Source organism: Sinocyclocheilus grahami, unplaced genomic scaffold, assembly GCF_001515645.1.
Source record: "Sinocyclocheilus grahami isolate Dianchi unplaced genomic scaffold, SAMN03320097.WGS_v1.1 scaffold62.1, whole genome shotgun sequence".
In the NCBI taxonomy this organism is placed as follows: Eukaryota; Metazoa; Chordata; class Actinopteri; order Cypriniformes; family Cyprinidae; genus Sinocyclocheilus; species Sinocyclocheilus grahami.
The window spans coordinates 287,172-306,464 of record NW_015505241.1 but is presented as its reverse complement, the minus strand read 5'-3'; the positions used below and the strand labels follow the sequence as shown (position 1 = coordinate 306,464).

At 37.1% G+C, this 19,293-nt stretch overlaps 1 protein-coding gene across 1 annotated transcript in view; it reads left to right on the top strand.

The window, feature by feature from the left end:
* The first annotated feature begins 5,176 nt into the window (after positions 1–5,176).
* Positions 5,177–19,293, top strand: part of LOC107584721 (myotubularin-related protein 13-like) — a 54,575-nt gene continuing 40,458 nt past the window's right edge. The window contains exon 1 of the mRNA XM_016271436.1: positions 5,177–5,313. Within this exon, the coding sequence (XP_016126922.1) occupies positions 5,259–5,313 (55 nt within the window). The 5' untranslated portion in view covers positions 5,177–5,258. The remainder of the gene's footprint in view (positions 5,314–19,293) is intronic.

The following is a 19,293-nucleotide window of genomic DNA, read 5'->3' as shown; positions in this document are numbered from 1 at the left end:
TGATGAGGGAACCCACAGATGCAGGTGGGAAATATGAGTCACTGAACACCCTGATGTCATGATGAGTTTTCATCTCTATATTGGCAACTTCATACACTGTAAAAAAAAAATCCGTAAAATTTACGGTAAAAAACCGGCAGCTGTAGTTGCCAGATTTTTACCGTAAAAAAACACGGTAGCGACGTTTTAGGTTTTACGGTTTTAACTTAAATTTACAGTTAAATACCGTAATTTCATTAACTGATATAATGTTAATATACCAAGCTATTGAAGTACTGAAATCTGTTTTGTACCTTTTTTAATACACTGATAACCACCAAATGCAGGTGGTGATGAGAAAGTCACATGATGAACCAAAGCCCATCGCAAGCAGCTTTTAAATATTAACATATATAGAAGGTGCACCGTGTCATTCACACAAACACTAAACACCATCATGGTAACACACATGGAACTGAAATAATGCAATAAACATTCATTTAACAACATTAGGTGTAACACACAACCCTAATATACAAAACTGATAAGAAAAAACTAAGAAGAAGCATTGTTATTTCAACAGAAAAACATCAAATTTGAAATGTAATGCAAATCTAATGAATTCTGGGAATGTCAATTTACAGTTATTCACTGTAAATTATACAGTCTTTTTCGCTTCCAAAAACGGTATACTACCGTAAAATTACATGTAATGTATCCACAGTATATAATAGGGGACTTTAACGTTAATCATTTAACAGGTTTTTACTGTAGCATTTTTACAGTCTTTTACCGTTAAATTCACGGTCATTTTTTACAGTGTACTGTTGTTGGTTTGGAGTGATCATGTGTAAACAGACGAAAAATAGTCCGAAATTTGAAAACAGACATTCCTTGAGAATCTCATTTATTTCACTAACAAATATCACCATTCAATTACCAAGGTATTTTTGGTGGTACCTTGTTAAATACAATATTACATGCATATGGTAATCATTCAGTAACACTGTATCAAAGTATCATTCATATAACAAAGTATCATCACGTGTATATGTATATCTAGCAGAGTCGTGCATTTGTAAAGGTTATGCATTATTTTGTTGTACAGATAAGCTAAAGACCTATATTAGAGTAGTTTATTCTGATTATCATAATTATTTAATTATAAATCTATCTAACTTGCAACTTTGTATCTTTTCCCTGTTGAAAAAAACAGCATATGCTGGTTAGGTATGTTTTGACGCTGGGATGCTGGTTTAAGCTGGTCCTTTGCTGGTTTATGCTGGTCCTTTGCTGGTTTAAACTGGTCCTTTGCCAGCACATGACCAGCATAAACCAGCAATAGGACCAACATAAACTAGCAAAGGACCAGCTAAAACCAGCAAAGGACCAGCACAAACCAGCAAAGGACCAGCTTAAACCAGCATCCCAGCGTCAAAACATACCTAACCAGCATATGCTGTTTTTTGATGAATTGGCTTTTAGGCACTTCATTTGGGAATAAATATTATTAGCGAGAATTAAGAATATAAATCAACTATTTTATGTTTATTTTAGTTTTTCAGTGACAAATGGATGGTCAATTACAAAAACGCATACACTGAATTAAAATTTCATTAAATTATTTGTGAGAGTCTGTTGTAACAAATATTTAGTGTTTAAAACTTTTCTAATGGACTATGGACTTTTTTCCCCGTTATGAGCTAATATGAACAGTGCCATATTCAACAATTAGTCTACATATTTCCTGATATACACGTTCCTGTTCTATTCTGCATAAATGAGATTACATATGGTCCACGTGTTACCCTTTTATTGATAGTTGGCATAACTTGTTTATTAACTGGCAGTGTTGGGGAAAGTTACTTTTAAAAGTAATGCATTACAATATTGCGTTACTCCATAAAAAAAAGTAACTAATTACGTTACTTGGTTACTTTTTATGGAAAGTAATGTGTTACGTTACTTTTGCGCTACTTTTTAAATCTGGGCAGGGCTTGCTTGTTTGATTTAAAAATAAAAAAATCATATTTTTGGCAAATATAAAAGCCTTTTCACACCAAAAGTGAAATGAATAAGCCTCAGGCTGAAGGGAAAGTAAATGTACGTCCGTACAGTAGAATGCAGAAGAAGAAATTTCAACACTTCAGCAATAAAAAAAGACACACAAATGTTTGTCTAGAGTAATTTTTGATTATTAGTACGGTTGAACTGGATCATCGAAGGTCAGAAGCAAAGACATTGGCATAAATACATAAAGCATATTTGTGTTGTATAACATTTAATTATTGCAGGTTTGCGTCATATTCTGAGTTGCATTATTTTTACTCATTTTGAGGAATACGGAATCTTTTTGTTTGTTTGTTTTTTTGTGAGTGAGATGAATTAATGCATATTCATGTTTATTTTGAACTACAATAACATCTTCTGATTTCTCTCATCATGGGGACAGGAGAGCTGTCAGTCAATAAATTGCAACAAAAAAAGTAACTTGCGTTACTTATTTGAAAAAGTAACTATATTCTCTTGTAAATGAAAAAGTAATGCATTACTTTACTAGTTACTTGAAAAAAGTAATCTGATTACGTAACTCACGTTACTTGTAATTATGCGTTACCCCCAACACTGTTAACTGGATCATTTATGGTCATTAGCTGGTCCAAAGGATCTAGATGAGCTGGAATACATCTCTCCCACCTGAGAAAAAAAATGTAGTGACCAGCTGTTTATTATTACCACATATTGTATGAAATATTCTTTTGAAACACTGTGGCATCACAAAAAACTAATTCTGAAGGCATGATGCTCATCTGTGCTCCATCACGAATCTATTAACTCATCATACTTTTGCATAGTCCACAGTAAGACTAACTAACTACATACATAAACTAATTCATTTTGCATTATTATAACATTACATGGCATTATTCACGTCAAGGAAAATCCTTTCACTGAGAGTGTAGTATGCTTTATCGCTGGTGTCAGTGAATGCAGGACCCACGCCCATGAACGCACAACCGCCAGTCCACGCAGGCGCACTGGCTCCCTCTGTGTCAAACATGGCTGTGCTTTAGAAGAAAGAAAAATGCTGAATTGTGTTGCAGAATTTCGCCAAAAGAGGAAACCATGGCTAGACTGGCTGATTATTTCATAGTGGTGGGATACGACCAGGATAAAGCTGGTAAGCTGCTGTGTTTGTGAATGGAGGAGTGTTGTGGTGTATTTAGGCCATTAGCAACAACTACTGCGCTTCAGGAGATTAATAGATGGATTTCACTTTCTTTGACGTGTTATTATCGGTATGAAGAGGAAGTATGTGTCGGTTTGAGCAGGGAACAACTCTGGCTGTTGCTGTTTGTGTTTATGAATTAAGTGTTTGTCTAAATGGGAGGTGTAAAAGAAAGCTGGCTTGGATGGTGTGGTCCTTTTGCTATTGCTTAACACACCGCACAAGCTTATGTTTTCATAACAGGTCTTATAATGTGGTTTCGTTTGATATATGAGTGTTTTATTCACTGAGTAAATCTCAGCACACACACCTACTGTATTTGTCGCGTGTACATGTAAACAGCGCGCGGTGACTCATGCGCGGCTGCTTGTTACAGTTAGTTTCCAAGCCACACGCATTGATCTCTAAATGGCGATTTAAGCGCACTCCGTTGCATTGATTTCCACATTTAGCCGCGAGGTTTGGGGTCAGTAGAGAGCGATCCGGTGCTCTCTCTCTGTATGTGTGCGTGCGCTTTCATAAGGATCTGCCGGAGAGCTCTTCCTGTGTTGTGGAAAGCGGATGCAGAGGAAACCGGACTTTACGTGTCTTGCTTGAGCTGTGCGTAATTGTGTGGAGTCTACAGGTGCTCCACGCTGCTCTCATTTACAGCACATGAGCGTGTTTACATGCGCAAATGCCGAAGGAAGCAGCAGGTCATCTGAAAAGCGCACGTCTGCACACAAAACGATGCTGTAAAGTGGTGTTCCCTATCCCTTATTACACTCATTTAACTCTTTACCTGTCGAAAGAAAATTAATATCTTCAAAATCTTGTAGTGAGGGAAATCAATTCGTGCACGTCTTTCCATTCAACAAAGACATGGCAAAGTGTTGAAAAACAAATCTAAAGAACTTTGTTTTATTTAACCCTATAAAGCATACACTCTAAAAAAAATGCTGGGTTAAATACAACCCAGTGCTGGGTAAAATAGTGACAAACCCAGCAATTGGGTTGTTTTGACCCAGCAGTTGGGTTACTACCTAGAAGGTTGGGTTAAACATTTAACTCAACTGCTGGGTCAAAACAACCCAATTGCTGGGTGCGTCCCTATTTTACCCAGCACTGGGTTGTATTTAACCCAGCATTTTTTTAAAGTGTACTGTATGATATTTGATACATCAATTTCGATGGCATCTAAACTGTCAACATGATCAAAATAACATTTAATTATTGCAGGTTTGCGTCATATTCTGAGTTGCATTATTTTTACTCATTTTGAGGAATACGGAATCTTTTTGTTTGTTTGTTTTTTTGTGAGTGAGATGAATTAATGCATATTCATGTTTATTTTGAACTACAATAACATCTTCTGATTTCTCTCATCATGGGGACAGGAGAGCTGTCAGTCAATAAATTGCAACAAAAAAAGTAACTTGCGTTACTTATTTGAAAAAGTAACTATATTCTCTTGTAAATGAAAAAGTAATGCATTACTTTACTAGTTACTTGAAAAAAGTAATCTGATTACGTAACTCACGTTACTTGTAATTATGCGTTACCCCCAACACTGTTAACTGGATCATTTATGGTCATTAGCTGGTCCAAAGGATCTAGATGAGCTGGAATACATCTCTCCCACCTGAGAAAAAAAATGTAGTGACCAGCTGTTTATTATTACCACATATTGTATGAAATATTCTTTTGAAACACTGTGGCATCACAAAAAACTAATTCTGAAGGCATGATGCTCATCTGTGCTCCATCACGAATCTATTAACTCATCATACTTTTGCATAGTCCACAGTAAGACTAACTAACTACATACATAAACTAATTCATTTTGCATTATTATAACATTACATGGCATTATTCACGTCAAGGAAAATCCTTTCACTGAGAGTGTAGTATGCTTTATCGCTGGTGTCAGTGAATGCAGGACCCACGCCCATGAACGCACAACCGCCAGTCCACGCAGGCGCACTGGCTCCCTCTGTGTCAAACATGGCTGTGCTTTAGAAGAAAGAAAAATGCTGAATTGTGTTGCAGAATTTCGCCAAAAGAGGAAACCATGGCTAGACTGGCTGATTATTTCATAGTGGTGGGATACGACCAGGATAAAGCTGGTAAGCTGCTGTGTTTGTGAATGGAGGAGTGTTGTGGTGTATTTAGGCCATTAGCAACAACTACTGCGCTTCAGGAGATTAATAGATGGATTTCACTTTCTTTGACGTGTTATTATCGGTATGAAGAGGAAGTATGTGTCGGTTTGAGCAGGGAACAACTCTGGCTGTTGCTGTTTGTGTTTATGAATTAAGTGTTTGTCTAAATGGGAGGTGTAAAAGAAAGCTGGCTTGGATGGTGTGGTCCTTTTGCTATTGTTTAACACACCGCACAAGCTTATGTTTTCATAACAGGTCTTATAATGTGGTTTCGTTTGATATATGAGTGTTTTATTCACTGAGTAAATCTCAGCACACACACACCTACTGTATTTGTCGCGTGTACATGTAAACAGCGCGCGGTGACTCATGCGCGGCTGCTTGTTACAGTTAGTTTCCAAGCCACACGCATTGATCTCTAAATGGCGATTTAAGCGCACTCCGTTGCATTGATTTCCACATTTAGCCGCGAGGTTTGGGGTCAGTAGAGAGCGATCCGGTGCTCTCTCTCTGTATGTGTGCGTGCGCTTTCATAAGGATCTGCCGGAGAGCTCTTCCTGTGTTGTGGAAAGCGGATGCAGAGGAAACCGGACTTTACGTGTCTTGCTTGAGCTGTGCGTAATTGTGTGGAGTCTACAGGTGCTCCACGCTGCTCTCATTTACAGCACATGAGCGTGTTTACATGCGCAAATGCCGAAGGAAGCAGCAGGTCATCTGAAAAGCGCACGTCTCTTAACACACCGCACAAGCTTATGTTTTCATAACAGGTCTTATAATGTGGTTTCGTTTGATATATGAGTGTTTTATTCACTGAGTAAATCTCAGCACACACACCTACTGTATTTGTCGCGTGTACATGTAAACAGCGCGCGGTGACTCATGCGCGGCTGCTTGTTACAGTTAGTTTCCAAGCCACACGCATTGATCTCTAAATGGCGATTTAAGCGCACTCCGTTGCATTGATTTCCACATTTAGCCGCGAGGTTTGGGGTCAGTAGAGAGCGATCCGGTGCTCTCTCTCTGTATGTGTGCGTGCGCTTTCATAAGGATCTGCCGGAGAGCTCTTCCTGTGTTGTGGAAAGCGGATGCAGAGGAAACCGGACTTTACGTGTCTTGCTTGAGCTGTGCGTAATTGTGTGGAGTCTACAGGTGCTCCACGCTGCTCTCATTTACAGCACATGAGCGTGTTTACATGCGCAAATGCCGAAGGAAGCAGCAGGTCATCTGAAAAGCGCACGTCTGCACACAAAACGATGCTGTAAAGTGGTGTTCCCTATCCCTTATTACACTCATTTAACTCTTTACCTGTCGAAAGAAAATTAATATCTTCAAAATCTTGTAGTGAGGGAAATCAATTCGTGCACGTCTTTCCATTCAACAAAGACATGGCAAAGTGTTGAAAAACAAATCTAAAGAACTTTGTTTTATTTAACCCTATAAAGCCTACACTCTAAAAAAAAATGCTGGGTAAAATAGTGACAAACCCAGCAATTGGGTTGTTTTGACCCAGCGGTTGGGTTAAATGTTAAGCCAACCTTCTGGGTAGTAACTCAACCGCTGGGTCAAAACATCCCAATTGCTGGGTGCGTCCCTATTTTACCCAGCACTGGGTTGTATTTAACCCAGCATTTTTTTAGAGTGTACTGTATGATATTTGATACATCAATTTCGATGGCATCTAAACTGTCAACATGATCAAAACTTTACTGAAAAACTGGTTTGACTTATTCCACTACATGCTTTCTGCACTCTTAATTGGTTCATACCTTTTAGCAAGTAAAAATAACTTGATTCTAAAAACGTCCGCCTTCAGGTCGTGATGCTCTTTTTGCTGTGAGATATTTCATGAGTTTTATAAAGTAAACTAACTTTTATATTGTAAGTATGTCATGATGAACATGTAGCCTACTGAACTGAAGTAACTGAAGTGATTATTAAGTTTTAATATGGTCCATAGGCTTTTGAGGAACAATTGTGTGTCCATCTCGCTTTTCATTGAATGATATATTTTGCCCTCCACATTCGAAACCACAAAGCTTTGATCATAAACCATTTAAATTAGGGATGCACCGATATGAAAATTTTGGCCGATACCGATAACCGATTATTCTTTATTTTTGAAAGCCGATAACCGATATGTTGGCCGATAAATCTATATCCAAATTGTTATATACTTTTTGAGAGCCTGATTACAAAAAAGGTCTCATCATTAAAAGCCACATCCCAAACACTTCAACATAAGCAGCCTAGTTTGAACGGTGTACGTTTAAAAAATATTTTTACTCTCCCATTACCAAATTTAGTCATAAAAAAGCCTTACAAATAAATAAAATTATGCATAAATAATGCAAACAAGTCACTGGACATCATTACACGTGTAAAGAATCAAAATGAATGCGCCATAGATCAATAAAACGGAATAGCCTCTGCACGGACAATAATTAAATGATTTTAATTACTAAACCATATTGTTGATGAAAATAATAAGAGAACAATACAAGTGGTTGTTGTTATTAATAATGTATCGATGATTTTGAAAAAGTAACAAATTAATACCACTGTTTTAAATAGCAGCCGTTGAGCTGCGCGTGCTGAAGCTGAAGAGCTGAATGAACATGGTAAACTGAAGCGTTTTGCTGGCAGCTTATTTAACTCAAGGAAATGCATCCTGAGATTAATATTAATACAACATAAACATAATATTACAACTTATATATGTACAAAATGATGCAGTTCTTGCGTGCTATAGTCAGAATGTGTGATCCTGTTGTGGATGCGCTCTTCCCATAACAACGCGCTGAAACACGGCAACTAAACCCAAAGAATTCCCAACGTTTTATTATAATAATGTTCTCATTAGAATGTTATATACATGACATTCCCAATCATAGTTATTAATGTTGTGCACTGCTGTTTGGGCTGCGTGTGCTGAGCTAAAGATGATCACTGGTAAACTGAAGCGCTCTTTTAACTTAACCAAACGCATTCTATATGAGATAAATCAGATATACATCAAATAAACACAATATTACAATGTACAATTGCACAAAAGGCTGCAAACGAACAGCGCGCATCTGAAGTGTCTCTGAAGGAAATAATGCATTATTTATCGGCTTTAAGATATCGGCCAAATTTTCTTATCAGGCCGATACCGATAACAGAAAAAATGAGCCGATATGGGCCGATACCGATATGGTGGCCGATATATCGTGCATCCCTAATTTAAATATCTTACTAATGCTATGCAATTTGTGTAAGTTGTTAAAGAGATCTAATTGATGTACAGTACAACCTATCAGAATTTTGCCTTACTTTATGAACATATAAATAACAAAAGTCATGCACCAAACTCTATATAAGTTTGGGCCTATGAATAAAAGAGATGTTTTGTTTTCCCCTCATTGTGAGTGAACTCCATATTCCATATTCTGAGACAGAATGATCTCACATTTATGGTGCACGTTGTTTTTTCCCTTGCCTTTATGCGATTGTTGCTTGTCAGATTGTACGGTGATGGATAAAAACAGAGGCAGACTTTGCAACATCAATGTTCTTTTGTGTCAGACCGTAGTACACTGTAGCTGAGACTGTGGTCATGATTGACTGCGTTTGTTTTTGGAGTTAAGTGGCTGTGCAAAAAATGTCATGGACTGCTCATACTGTGTTTCAGCAGGAGCAAACACTAATGCGGTATTTATTCTGTGTATTAGGGTTGCACGATAAATCGAAATGGAATTGAGATCGCGATTCGACAGAAGCTGCGATTGTCATGCGTATCTTTCAGTGAAGCACGGTTCTGTGATCAGCAGTAAATCTCCATCCAAAGGCCAGAGGGCGCTCTTGCGCTGAAACTCCAAATACGCCTCGCAGAAGAAACCCAGAAAATCGCTGCAGCTGAATAAACAGAAGATTCAACTGCTTTCATTGATTCAACGTGACTAATAAACACACGACTATGGCAATATACGGTTTATTTGAGTTCTTATTATTATAAGTTTCATTAAAATAAAGTATATTTATAATGCAATGCCTATATCACTGCTTAAGTACTATGAAATATGTCGCGTGCCTTATTCTGTGTAAGAAGCCACATCATCTCACAGAAGGATTTATTTCAAACACTCGACTAATATGTTCTTAAATGTGGTATTTTCACATGCTTTCAGATGGAGCAGCATTAACTTCACAGAGCAGTAGTTCACTGAGAAGCTATGCATACAGCTGTCATTAGCACGAACGATTTCTTCGATTTCGTAATCGTGCAATAAAATCGTCGATTTTTTTTTTGGCGCAACTTGTCAGTGAACTATGGCTATGTGTAGTAAATTCTGCTCCATCTGAAAGCACGTGATGATGATTTCCTGCTGATTACAGAACCGGCATTACTATCAAAATGCGCATGACAATCGCATTCGATTAATCGTGCAACCCTACTGTGTATACATAGACATGTTATTATCCATAATATTACCAGAACCCTTCTCTCTCAGAGACTCAGAAACACTACAATAATTTGAAATCGAAAGCTGTCATATTGCTGATGCTTTCCATCCAGAGTGACAAAAGGTTAATTGTTGGGTCAGTCTCCTTTAAGAAGTTGCTCTCATGGTTTGTTTAAAGCCACAGAGGAACAATTAATAGTTTCATTCTCACTCTTAGAGGTTTTTACACTCTGAGAGTTGTTCACACTCATTTTAGATTATATATGATCGAAGCAGACTGTGAACTGGACCCTTTTAAAATGACTTAAGTGTTCAGCACAAATGAAGGCTTGAGGATCCATGCTGGAGCACCTTGCAAACCTGCATGCTAGCTATGATGATAAATTACAACAGAAAATATATGTAGTTCAATATATAGCTGACTTTCAAGGCCAGAGAAAACTAGTGATGCACCAAGATTCTGGCAGCCGAAAATATTTTGTAGAAACAGTTTTGGACAGCCAAAATCATTGATTGAAACTCTGACGTTTAGGCTAGTTAGCTCTTCTACGATGGCACGTTTTGACTGTGTCAGTGTTCGTTTTATGGTTAGACATTTTTCAAAAAAATATATTTATTTCACCTAAATGTTTGATCATGCCATGCATTTTTGTTTTGGCAATCGTGCAATTGTTGCATAATAGCTTACACACAGCACAAGCCAGATTTTGTGAGCTGTATGTGAGGCGGCCTTTTACACCAGGTTCACACATACTCCGTTTTCAGTGCGTATGCAGTCCATGTGCGGTACGTGAGTGGTGCAGAAGCAGCACTGACTGTGCTTTCACACAGGAGTCCATTACTGATCAGTGGCTGTTTACTAGAAACACAACATTTATCCATTATTTTGATTTCCAATCCAAACATTGTTACTTAAAATGCTTTTTCAGCATTGTGATTCTTTTTTTACAGAGTACAGTAATACAATCTTTCATAGATGTGTTTAAACGTAATAAATATAAGAAACGCATTATTCAATGCTTTTTACTTCTGCATTTACTTCTAGATTTATATATTAATGTGCTCACATTTAAACTACTTTTCTTACATTATCACAAACATTCTAAATTAAAACTTACCATTGACAGAAACAGTCAGCTCTACTGCCTTTTCTTTTGCATTGAAAAATAAATCTTTATGCAAATCTTTATTACAAGCAATCCTGTGGTTCATAAAGAACTTTGCCGGACCGCAACCATGTGCAGTGTGAACGCAACGCGTTAACATGACGCGTCATCAGCTTGAGATCAGTTTATGAGATAGGCCTTTTTAGAGACCGCCGATCAAACATCCCAAAGCGATTATCGGCCGATAGTGATCGGTAGTCGATCAATTGGAGCACCCCTATGTATCATTAATGGAAACATACTTATTAGTCCACTTAAATCTAAGGTTTTTTTTATTTTTATTTTTTAAAGACCATGACTCAAGTATGAAAACACCCATAAATTCTTTAATTGTGTGCTGAACTCCAGCCTGTGTCTTCTCTAAATAGACAACCGTTTATGTTTTGAAGGAGTATTGGTGATGTTGCAGTGTCTTTCTCAGCAGTAATAAGCGTCCATAGAGTTCAAATGAGAGGCCTTTCTTTCAGTAGCTCAAAGACACTGACTAGCCTCTACTGAGGGCTATAAGCTGGCTTTCCTCCAGGCTTCAGTCTTTAAGGGCTGCTCTAGCTGAATCGTCTCTGTCACTTGTGGCGTATGAATAGGTGAGCAGTATTCCCTGTTTTGGCTCATACAGATATTCAGTGCATAAATGGCTGGGGAACTCAGTGTTCCTGACGTCTGTAGGGGATTGCGGGAATTCACGAATCATCCTCACTGGAACAGCTGGAATTTTTATCCCCTTTAGATAAAGATAATAAATGAGAAGGCATTGCACATTCCTAATTTAGAAGAACTGCTCAGAGATGCCTTCATGTTATTGAAGTGAATGATGATATCAGCCGTCGCAAATCATTTGTATGTTTTTCTGACATATGCACAGATGTGTATTAAAGTAAAATATGTTTTTGTTCTGTGTCCAGTGAAATTGGCAGTAAAAATGTACCTGACAGCAGAAACAATTCTTGTTGAATCTTGATTTTTAAAAAAATGCTTAATATGGTTTTATAAAGATAATTCACCCCAAAATTTAAATCCTGTCACCGTTTACTCACCCTCACGTTGTTTTGAATTTGTATGACTTTCTGTATGCTCTAGGAAATGTCAGTGGAGTTCATTGTTGTTTTGGACCACACTGACCATCGTTGAATGGACAAAAACATTGTTCAAAATATATTCTTTAGTGCTCCACAGAAGAAGCCCAAGTTCCAAGTTGTTTAGAGAGAGTTCTGAGGTATTTGTCTTAATGGTGAGTGTGTTTAGAGCTATTCAGTATGTCACAATGTTTTATGTATTTGCTCTTAAATGGCAAAAAAAAAAAAAAGGTGCAAAACAGCAATGTTTATGAAATAAAAATTCTGGCATCATTTAGTGAGTAAATGACAGGATTTACATTTTTTGTTGAACTATCACTTTAAATCAGCTGTGTAAATGCTTTACATTGTTTGTATTTTTACTAAAACTTAACATATGACAAATGCTGCATGAGGACACTGATGATGCAAATGAATCATTAGCCCCTTTCACACATACAGACTTTACTGGTAAATTACAGTAAAGCGATCATGTGTGAACAGGCCCTTTTTAAAAATACCGGTAAATTGGTTCCGGCAAACGGGCGGCCAATCATAACATCCTGATGCAGATGATGCATTTACTCCTTGCTGTGTAGTTCAGTTTGAAGTCGTGTAATGAAATCATGAATGTGAACGTTTGACATAAAAATTTAAACATTGGAATTGGAATTGGAATTGACCTGTATTTTGAAATGGATGTGTGAATGGTGCTTTACCGGAAAAAAGACGTTAAAGCAGGTTCAGACATTCACACACGCCGTTGCCTGTGTGAACAGTGCATTTTTTAATTTACCGGTAAAGTAATAATTCTGGTAATTTTATGGCAGTTTACTGGTATTACTGTGTGACTATTGATTCAGTGTTTTGATTCAACTGAATTTACTACTAAAGTTTAAACACAGCTATATGAAGAGTTCATTTGCAAAAACCGATAAATGGCACTTTAAAAAAACAAACTGAGTGCCGTGTGTTATTCTCCACATATAGTGCAATCTGTACCCTAAACATGTTTTGTCAAAAAAGCCGGTATTGTCCACTTTCAAGGCATAACGATTTCACGTTTTACTGCAGAAGCCGACAAGCGCCCTTGTTGTTTGTGAACAGAAGCCGATAAGTCCATTTTAGCGAATCAGCACGCTGTATTCAGGTCAGGTGACAAAGCTGCTAGTCACTTTGAAAAGATGCACTAGCTGAGAGGAGTTTCGTCAAAACTGACTAAAAGTGATCAAGAATAGATAATTTTGACGAACTTGATGAACCCGTGAAAGGAAAATAAAAGCTGAAACTTTTTCTCTGAACCTTGCAAAAGCGGCACGTTATAATGGTGAGGGAAAAGCTGCTCCCTGTATTGCGTGTAATCACAACCATCCAGTCTATGATCACAACAACAACGTTTTTCAGGCATGTACATTGTCAGTTGAGGAGATTACAAAGATAAAATGAGTGGTTTTGTTTAACTCTGAAACATAAGATGTGGAGTTATCTGCTTTTGCTATAAAACAAACTTTTGATACATAAAAAATCTTACTTTCAGTGAACTTACTGTAATTTTTGTAAATTACCTGTATTTGTTTAAGTTATCATTACTTAATCAAAACAACCCAACTGCAGTTTGATTGATATTACTTGGAATGCACAATTAAAAATCGTGATTTCTGAAAATAAAAAAAAATTGAGTTGTCTGTTTTTGCAAATAAACTCTTCATATTGACCAGCTTAATAAATTGACTGATATTTTTATCAGTTTTGTCAACATTTAATAAACATTCTAGTGTTTAAGTGTTAATTTAGTTTTAGAACATTTATGTTCTAAGACCTATATTGCATTTTCTATCAAAATTTGATTATGAATCATTTATATTTGTCATTGCTCACCGAATCGGAATCTGTGTTTGGAGAATTATGTCTTCATGACTGGCTATTTGTTAGTGCTATAAATACTGCTGCTGTCATTAATGATCATCAAACAACAAAACAGCTGTGATTTAAAAATCTATATTTAGTTTATACAGTGAACACTATGCAAACAGAAGCCGATAAGTCCATTTTAGCGAATCAGCACGCTGTATTCAGGTCAGGTGACAAAGCTGCTAGTCACTTTGAAAAGATGCACTAGCTGAGAGGAGTTTCGTCAAAACTGACTAAAAGTGATCAAGAATAGATAATTTTGACGAACTTGATGAACCCGTGAAAGGAAAATAAAAGCTGAAACTTTTTCTCTGAACCTTGCAAAAGCGGCACGTTATAATGGTGAGGGAAAAGCTGCTCCCTGTATTGCGTGTAATCACAACCATCCAGTCTATGATCACAACAACAACGTTTTTCAGGCATGTACATTGTCAGTTGAGGAGATTACAAAGATAAAATGAGTGGTTTTGTTTAACTCTGAAACATAAGATGTGGAGTTATCTGCTTTTGCTATAAAACAAACTTTTGATACATAAAAAATCTTACTTTCAGTGAACTTACTGTAATTTTTGTAAATTACCTGTATTTGTTTAAGTTATCATTACTTAATCAAAACAACCCAACTGCAGTTTGATTGATATTACTTGGAATGCACAATTAAAAATCGTGATTTCTGAAAATAAAAAAAAATTGAGTTGTCTGTTTTTGCAAATGAACTCTTCATATTGACCAGCTTAATAAATTGACTGATATTTTTATCAGTTTTGTCAACATTTAATAAACATTCTAGTGTTTAAGTGTTAATTTAGTTTTAGAACATTTATGTTCTAAGACCTATATTGCATTTTCTATCAAAATTTGATTATGAATCATTTATATTTGTCATTGCTCACCGAATCGGAATCTGTGTTTGGAGAATTATGTCTTCATGACTGGCTATTTGTTAGTGCTATAAATACTGCTGCTGTCATTAATGATCATCAAACAACAAAACAGCTGTGATTTAAAAATCTATATTTAGTTTATACAGTGAACACTATGCAGTGTTATTTTCCCTAATTATTACATTTCTGTATTTGAATACTACCAACCTTATTTTATTTGTAACATATTCTGATGTATTTATCTATGCTTGTAATTTGTGTATTTGTTCTTATTTTTATTGGCTGTTCTGTTGTCTCTTTAATCATGTTTAAACTTTCTTAGTTAATCTAGTAGTATTTGCTGTGGTATCAAAGAAGTACTTCGCTTTAAGTAATAAATAGAAAGCAAGTTAAATTGAAATATTTTTATTTTCTTGCTGATCCGAAAAATGATCCGATCCGTGGGTCAAAAACCGTAATGTGATCCGAACCGCGAGATTTGTGATCCATTGAACCACTACTATTTGTCATTAAAATAAGCTTTTTATCCATAGCATCGTCCAGTTGGGACACTCCTCATTTTTGTCTGTTTTGTTATTGGTATCTGATTCCTGCTTTGATTTCCTTTTAAACGAAAGAGTCAAAATCACAAATATGTGCGAAGTCTATGCTAACATTACTAGCATAAATGAGTGCCTTGTGGTTAGAGATGACATTTCTGATGTACAGAGGAAATGTTTTGCTGGCACTGGACAGTGGAAAACCCAACTGACCTATCGGTAAGCCCCTCCCCTTGAACACAGATGAGCCAATGGCAGTCGAGTATCAGTTGCACGGGGAGCGGAACTCGGACATATGTAGGTGAATTTGTAGGGCAAAACACATAAAGGTCTACATTTCACTGTCTCTTCATTTTAAACTGGTTAATTGTAAATTAATTGAATCGTACCCTGCGATACATGAACAGTGTTGATCCGGGATGTTGTTATCTGCGATCGTGACGAACGTAACATGAGGCTTCTCCCGCTTGCATTGTGATCTGTAAACCCTCGCTTCCAAATTAATACCCACAATATTTATTTTAAAATCTTTTATATATCCCTCCATGGCATGTTAAAGTCCCACTTAAATGGTGGTCCTTGTGTCCAAAATTTATCAAAAAGATATAGGGACAAGGTTTTAACACTGACAGCTGTTTGTCCGAGTTCGCAACAGTAACTAAGGGGGGCGGGGCTTACCGATAGGTCAATTGGCAGACCATCTAAATCTTTGAAGTTTATTACGCCTGATCTCATTTTAACACCTCTATTAACATTTTATGGATACTAGGATGTGGATTTCAGGACTGATTGTTTCATGGAAAGATAAGATGGTGATATCGACTGGAATTGTGTCACGGAGGTGACACTTTGTTTTGATCGCTTCAACTAGGCTGTTTTGCAATAGAATATTGCAGTTTTGGCCTAGATCATTTGGATTCTCCATTAAGATGTTTATTATAGCAGACAAAATGTTCTTGACAGAAAAAAAGTAACATATCTTCAAATTTCTTAAAAATGGAAAAACAAAGATGATTGAATTTGTCAAATGATTTGCCTGCTTTAAACGGCTCTTTGTTTCTCACTGAAGCTGGTGAAGGGTTACACCGATGAACTGTTGATGAACTTGGATTGATCACTTTCAGTTTCCTGATAAGTGATAATATGGAAATATCCAAAGCGGTTTTGATTGGCTGCCCTCTACCCCAACTCTCTGAGTTTGTTTACCATGTTTCATTCTATGCAATTTTGTTTAACCAATTGTAATAAGAAGTCACAATACGGTCATCAACAAGAGCTTGAGGATCTTTGATGCTGAACTGCTTTGCACCTTTGTTCAGAGCACCCAGTGGTGTGGTTGACTTCAGACAGCCAAAATAAATTACACTTATGTCATTTTGCTATTTGTTGTATTCGTTTCTGGCGCATCAACTCTTTGGAAAACCCTATGAGTTACATTTTGCTCAGGACATTTATTTTTCAGTTACGCAGCTGCTCTGGTCTACTGGCGCGCTTCCTGGAATCTGGATGTTTTGACATCAAAAATTTGCTAATCTTTCATACCCTTTACCATGCAAATGATAGCATATTCCTTTGCATATCTTGTTTTTTGAACGGCATTGTGAAGGGATGGCTCTGGGATTTCTGGAAAAACACACTTGTTTTATGAAGCAAAATATTTGCTTGACATTATTGATATAGTGCAGAACTGGGGCATCAGAATTTTTCCAAAGCCCAGCACAGATGGGATGTGTTTTGTCTCCCCTGCACACCTGTGTGATGAGCCAGTTCAGGTTAGATGTTAACGTGGTGGTGACGCAAAGAGAAGCCAGCTCCCTACTTTTCAGCCGTCTGTACTGTCTGATCTAGATCAGAATGTCTGAAGATGGATTAAAATTTTCCAGTGAATAAGAAACGTAGCAGTAAATCAGGAGTTTTGAAAATGCAAATGTTTGAATATGAAAATGATTTCTTTTTGGACGTCTTTGGATTTCTTTAATTTTCTCTAGTTGAACTTCAACAAACCCTTAACTCAAAGTGTGCCATATAACTCCACAAAAAAGTGAGGTTTTGAGATGAGGTGTGTCTTTTTTCAGTTATCAAACTTGTTTTTTCTCTGGGTGGATGAAAAAAACAAGCCAAATATCATAGAATTGCATTGTAGGAGGTACCCTGGTGGTTTGCCTTTCTGGTAAGTGAAACTGGGAAATAAATGCCATATATAAGGGATAATGCATGGCTAGCTGTGCATTAAATTATTTTAATGCATGACATGGAGGCCAAGAAATACCTCGGCTAAGTGCATTAAAATAGTTTAAAGTGCCCATATTATGCCTTTTCGAACATTACCTTTCATGCAGTGTGTCATGTAGCTGTATGTGAACATAAACTATCTGCAAAGTTGTGAAGCTGACAGTGCACGATAAATAAAGTTATTGTCTATCAAAAAAAAGAGTCGGCTCCCAATCACCTAAATGAGTCATCAGGAATTCGAATCTTATTCTGTTACGGCTCTACGTCACGAAGTAGCCCACGTTCTATGTCGCCAACTTGCCCGCCCACAAACAGTAACATTTCCATGTGGTTAACATCATGTCAAGAAGACGCTGTATCCTTCGCTGTGAGAGTAAATTTGTTTTATCACGTCTTAAAATTACCTCAAACTTGTTAACACTTACCACTGAGAAACGTCCTGCTCCAGTCGTGCATGCGAATCAGCCTCTTGTCGATCAGCGACTTCAACCGTTTCATCATCAGACTCCGGCTCGAATTGGTAAGGTACAATTGATACCATCTTTTCTGTTGACAAGTCTCCAGGGCTGTCATTCCGTCATGGCAATGGGCGTTTCGTTTCCGACACGCGATGTACGTGGTAGACCAATCCAAAGCCAATCTCGCTACGGCTCTGGACCAATCACAAAGAACTGCGCCATCTGACCAATCACAGCAGTGAGGGCTCACGGAAAGGAGGGGTTTAGAGAGACTGATTCTTTGAACTGCTTCGCATGAATCGTTTACGAATCAGTAAGGGAAGGTAAAATTAAATCCATTTTTTAGAAAACTAACATGTTTTCTGACCTTGCATGCAAGTAAACCTGTTTTAGGAGACTCATAAAACAATATTAGCAACCTTAAAAATGACATAATAGGGGCACTTTAATGCACAGCTAGCCATGCATTATCCCACTTATACCATGGTCATTTGCCAGCACTGACAAGTCGATCGAGAAAGAGAGAGAGGTGAAAGTTATGTGAGTCTGCGTCTGCACATCTCTCTAAACAAGCTGTACTTCAAAAGCAGCAATATTACTACCTCGTTGCTGAGGAATATAATGTAGCTATCTAGTATCTAGGCTATTTTATTAATAAAAGTCGAGGGGCATACTTATACAGTCATGGCCAAAGGTTTTGGCAGTGACATGAAAGTTTGCTGCTTAAGCTGTTGTGGTGTTCATTTACATTGTTTCTAGATTATTGTCTAGAGTGATCAGATGCATTTTAAATAATTGCTAAAAGCTTCATTGGCCAAAAAATTAACTTTTCACAAAAAAAACAAAAACAAATTTCACTGTTTTTTGATCCTAACACAAAATGACAAGCTAACATTAATTAACTAATCATATTGGCAGCACATGTGAAAGTGTGAATGAGTACTTGTCAGGTAAAATCCTTATCATACTAATTAGATTGTAAGAGCAGACTAATTGCTATAAAAGTAGGGAAGAAGCACTTCCAATCATTGTGTTCTTGTTAGCAATGGTTACCTCCAAAGAAACACATGCAGCCATCATCTGGCAGCACATGTGAAAGTGTGAATGAGTACTTGTCAGGTAAAATCCCTATCATACTAATTAGATTGTAAGAGCAGACTAATTGCTATAAAAGTAGGGAAGAAGCACTTCCAATCATTGTGTTCTTGTTAGCAATGGTTACCTCCAAAGAAACACATGCAGCCATCATCGCTTTGCATC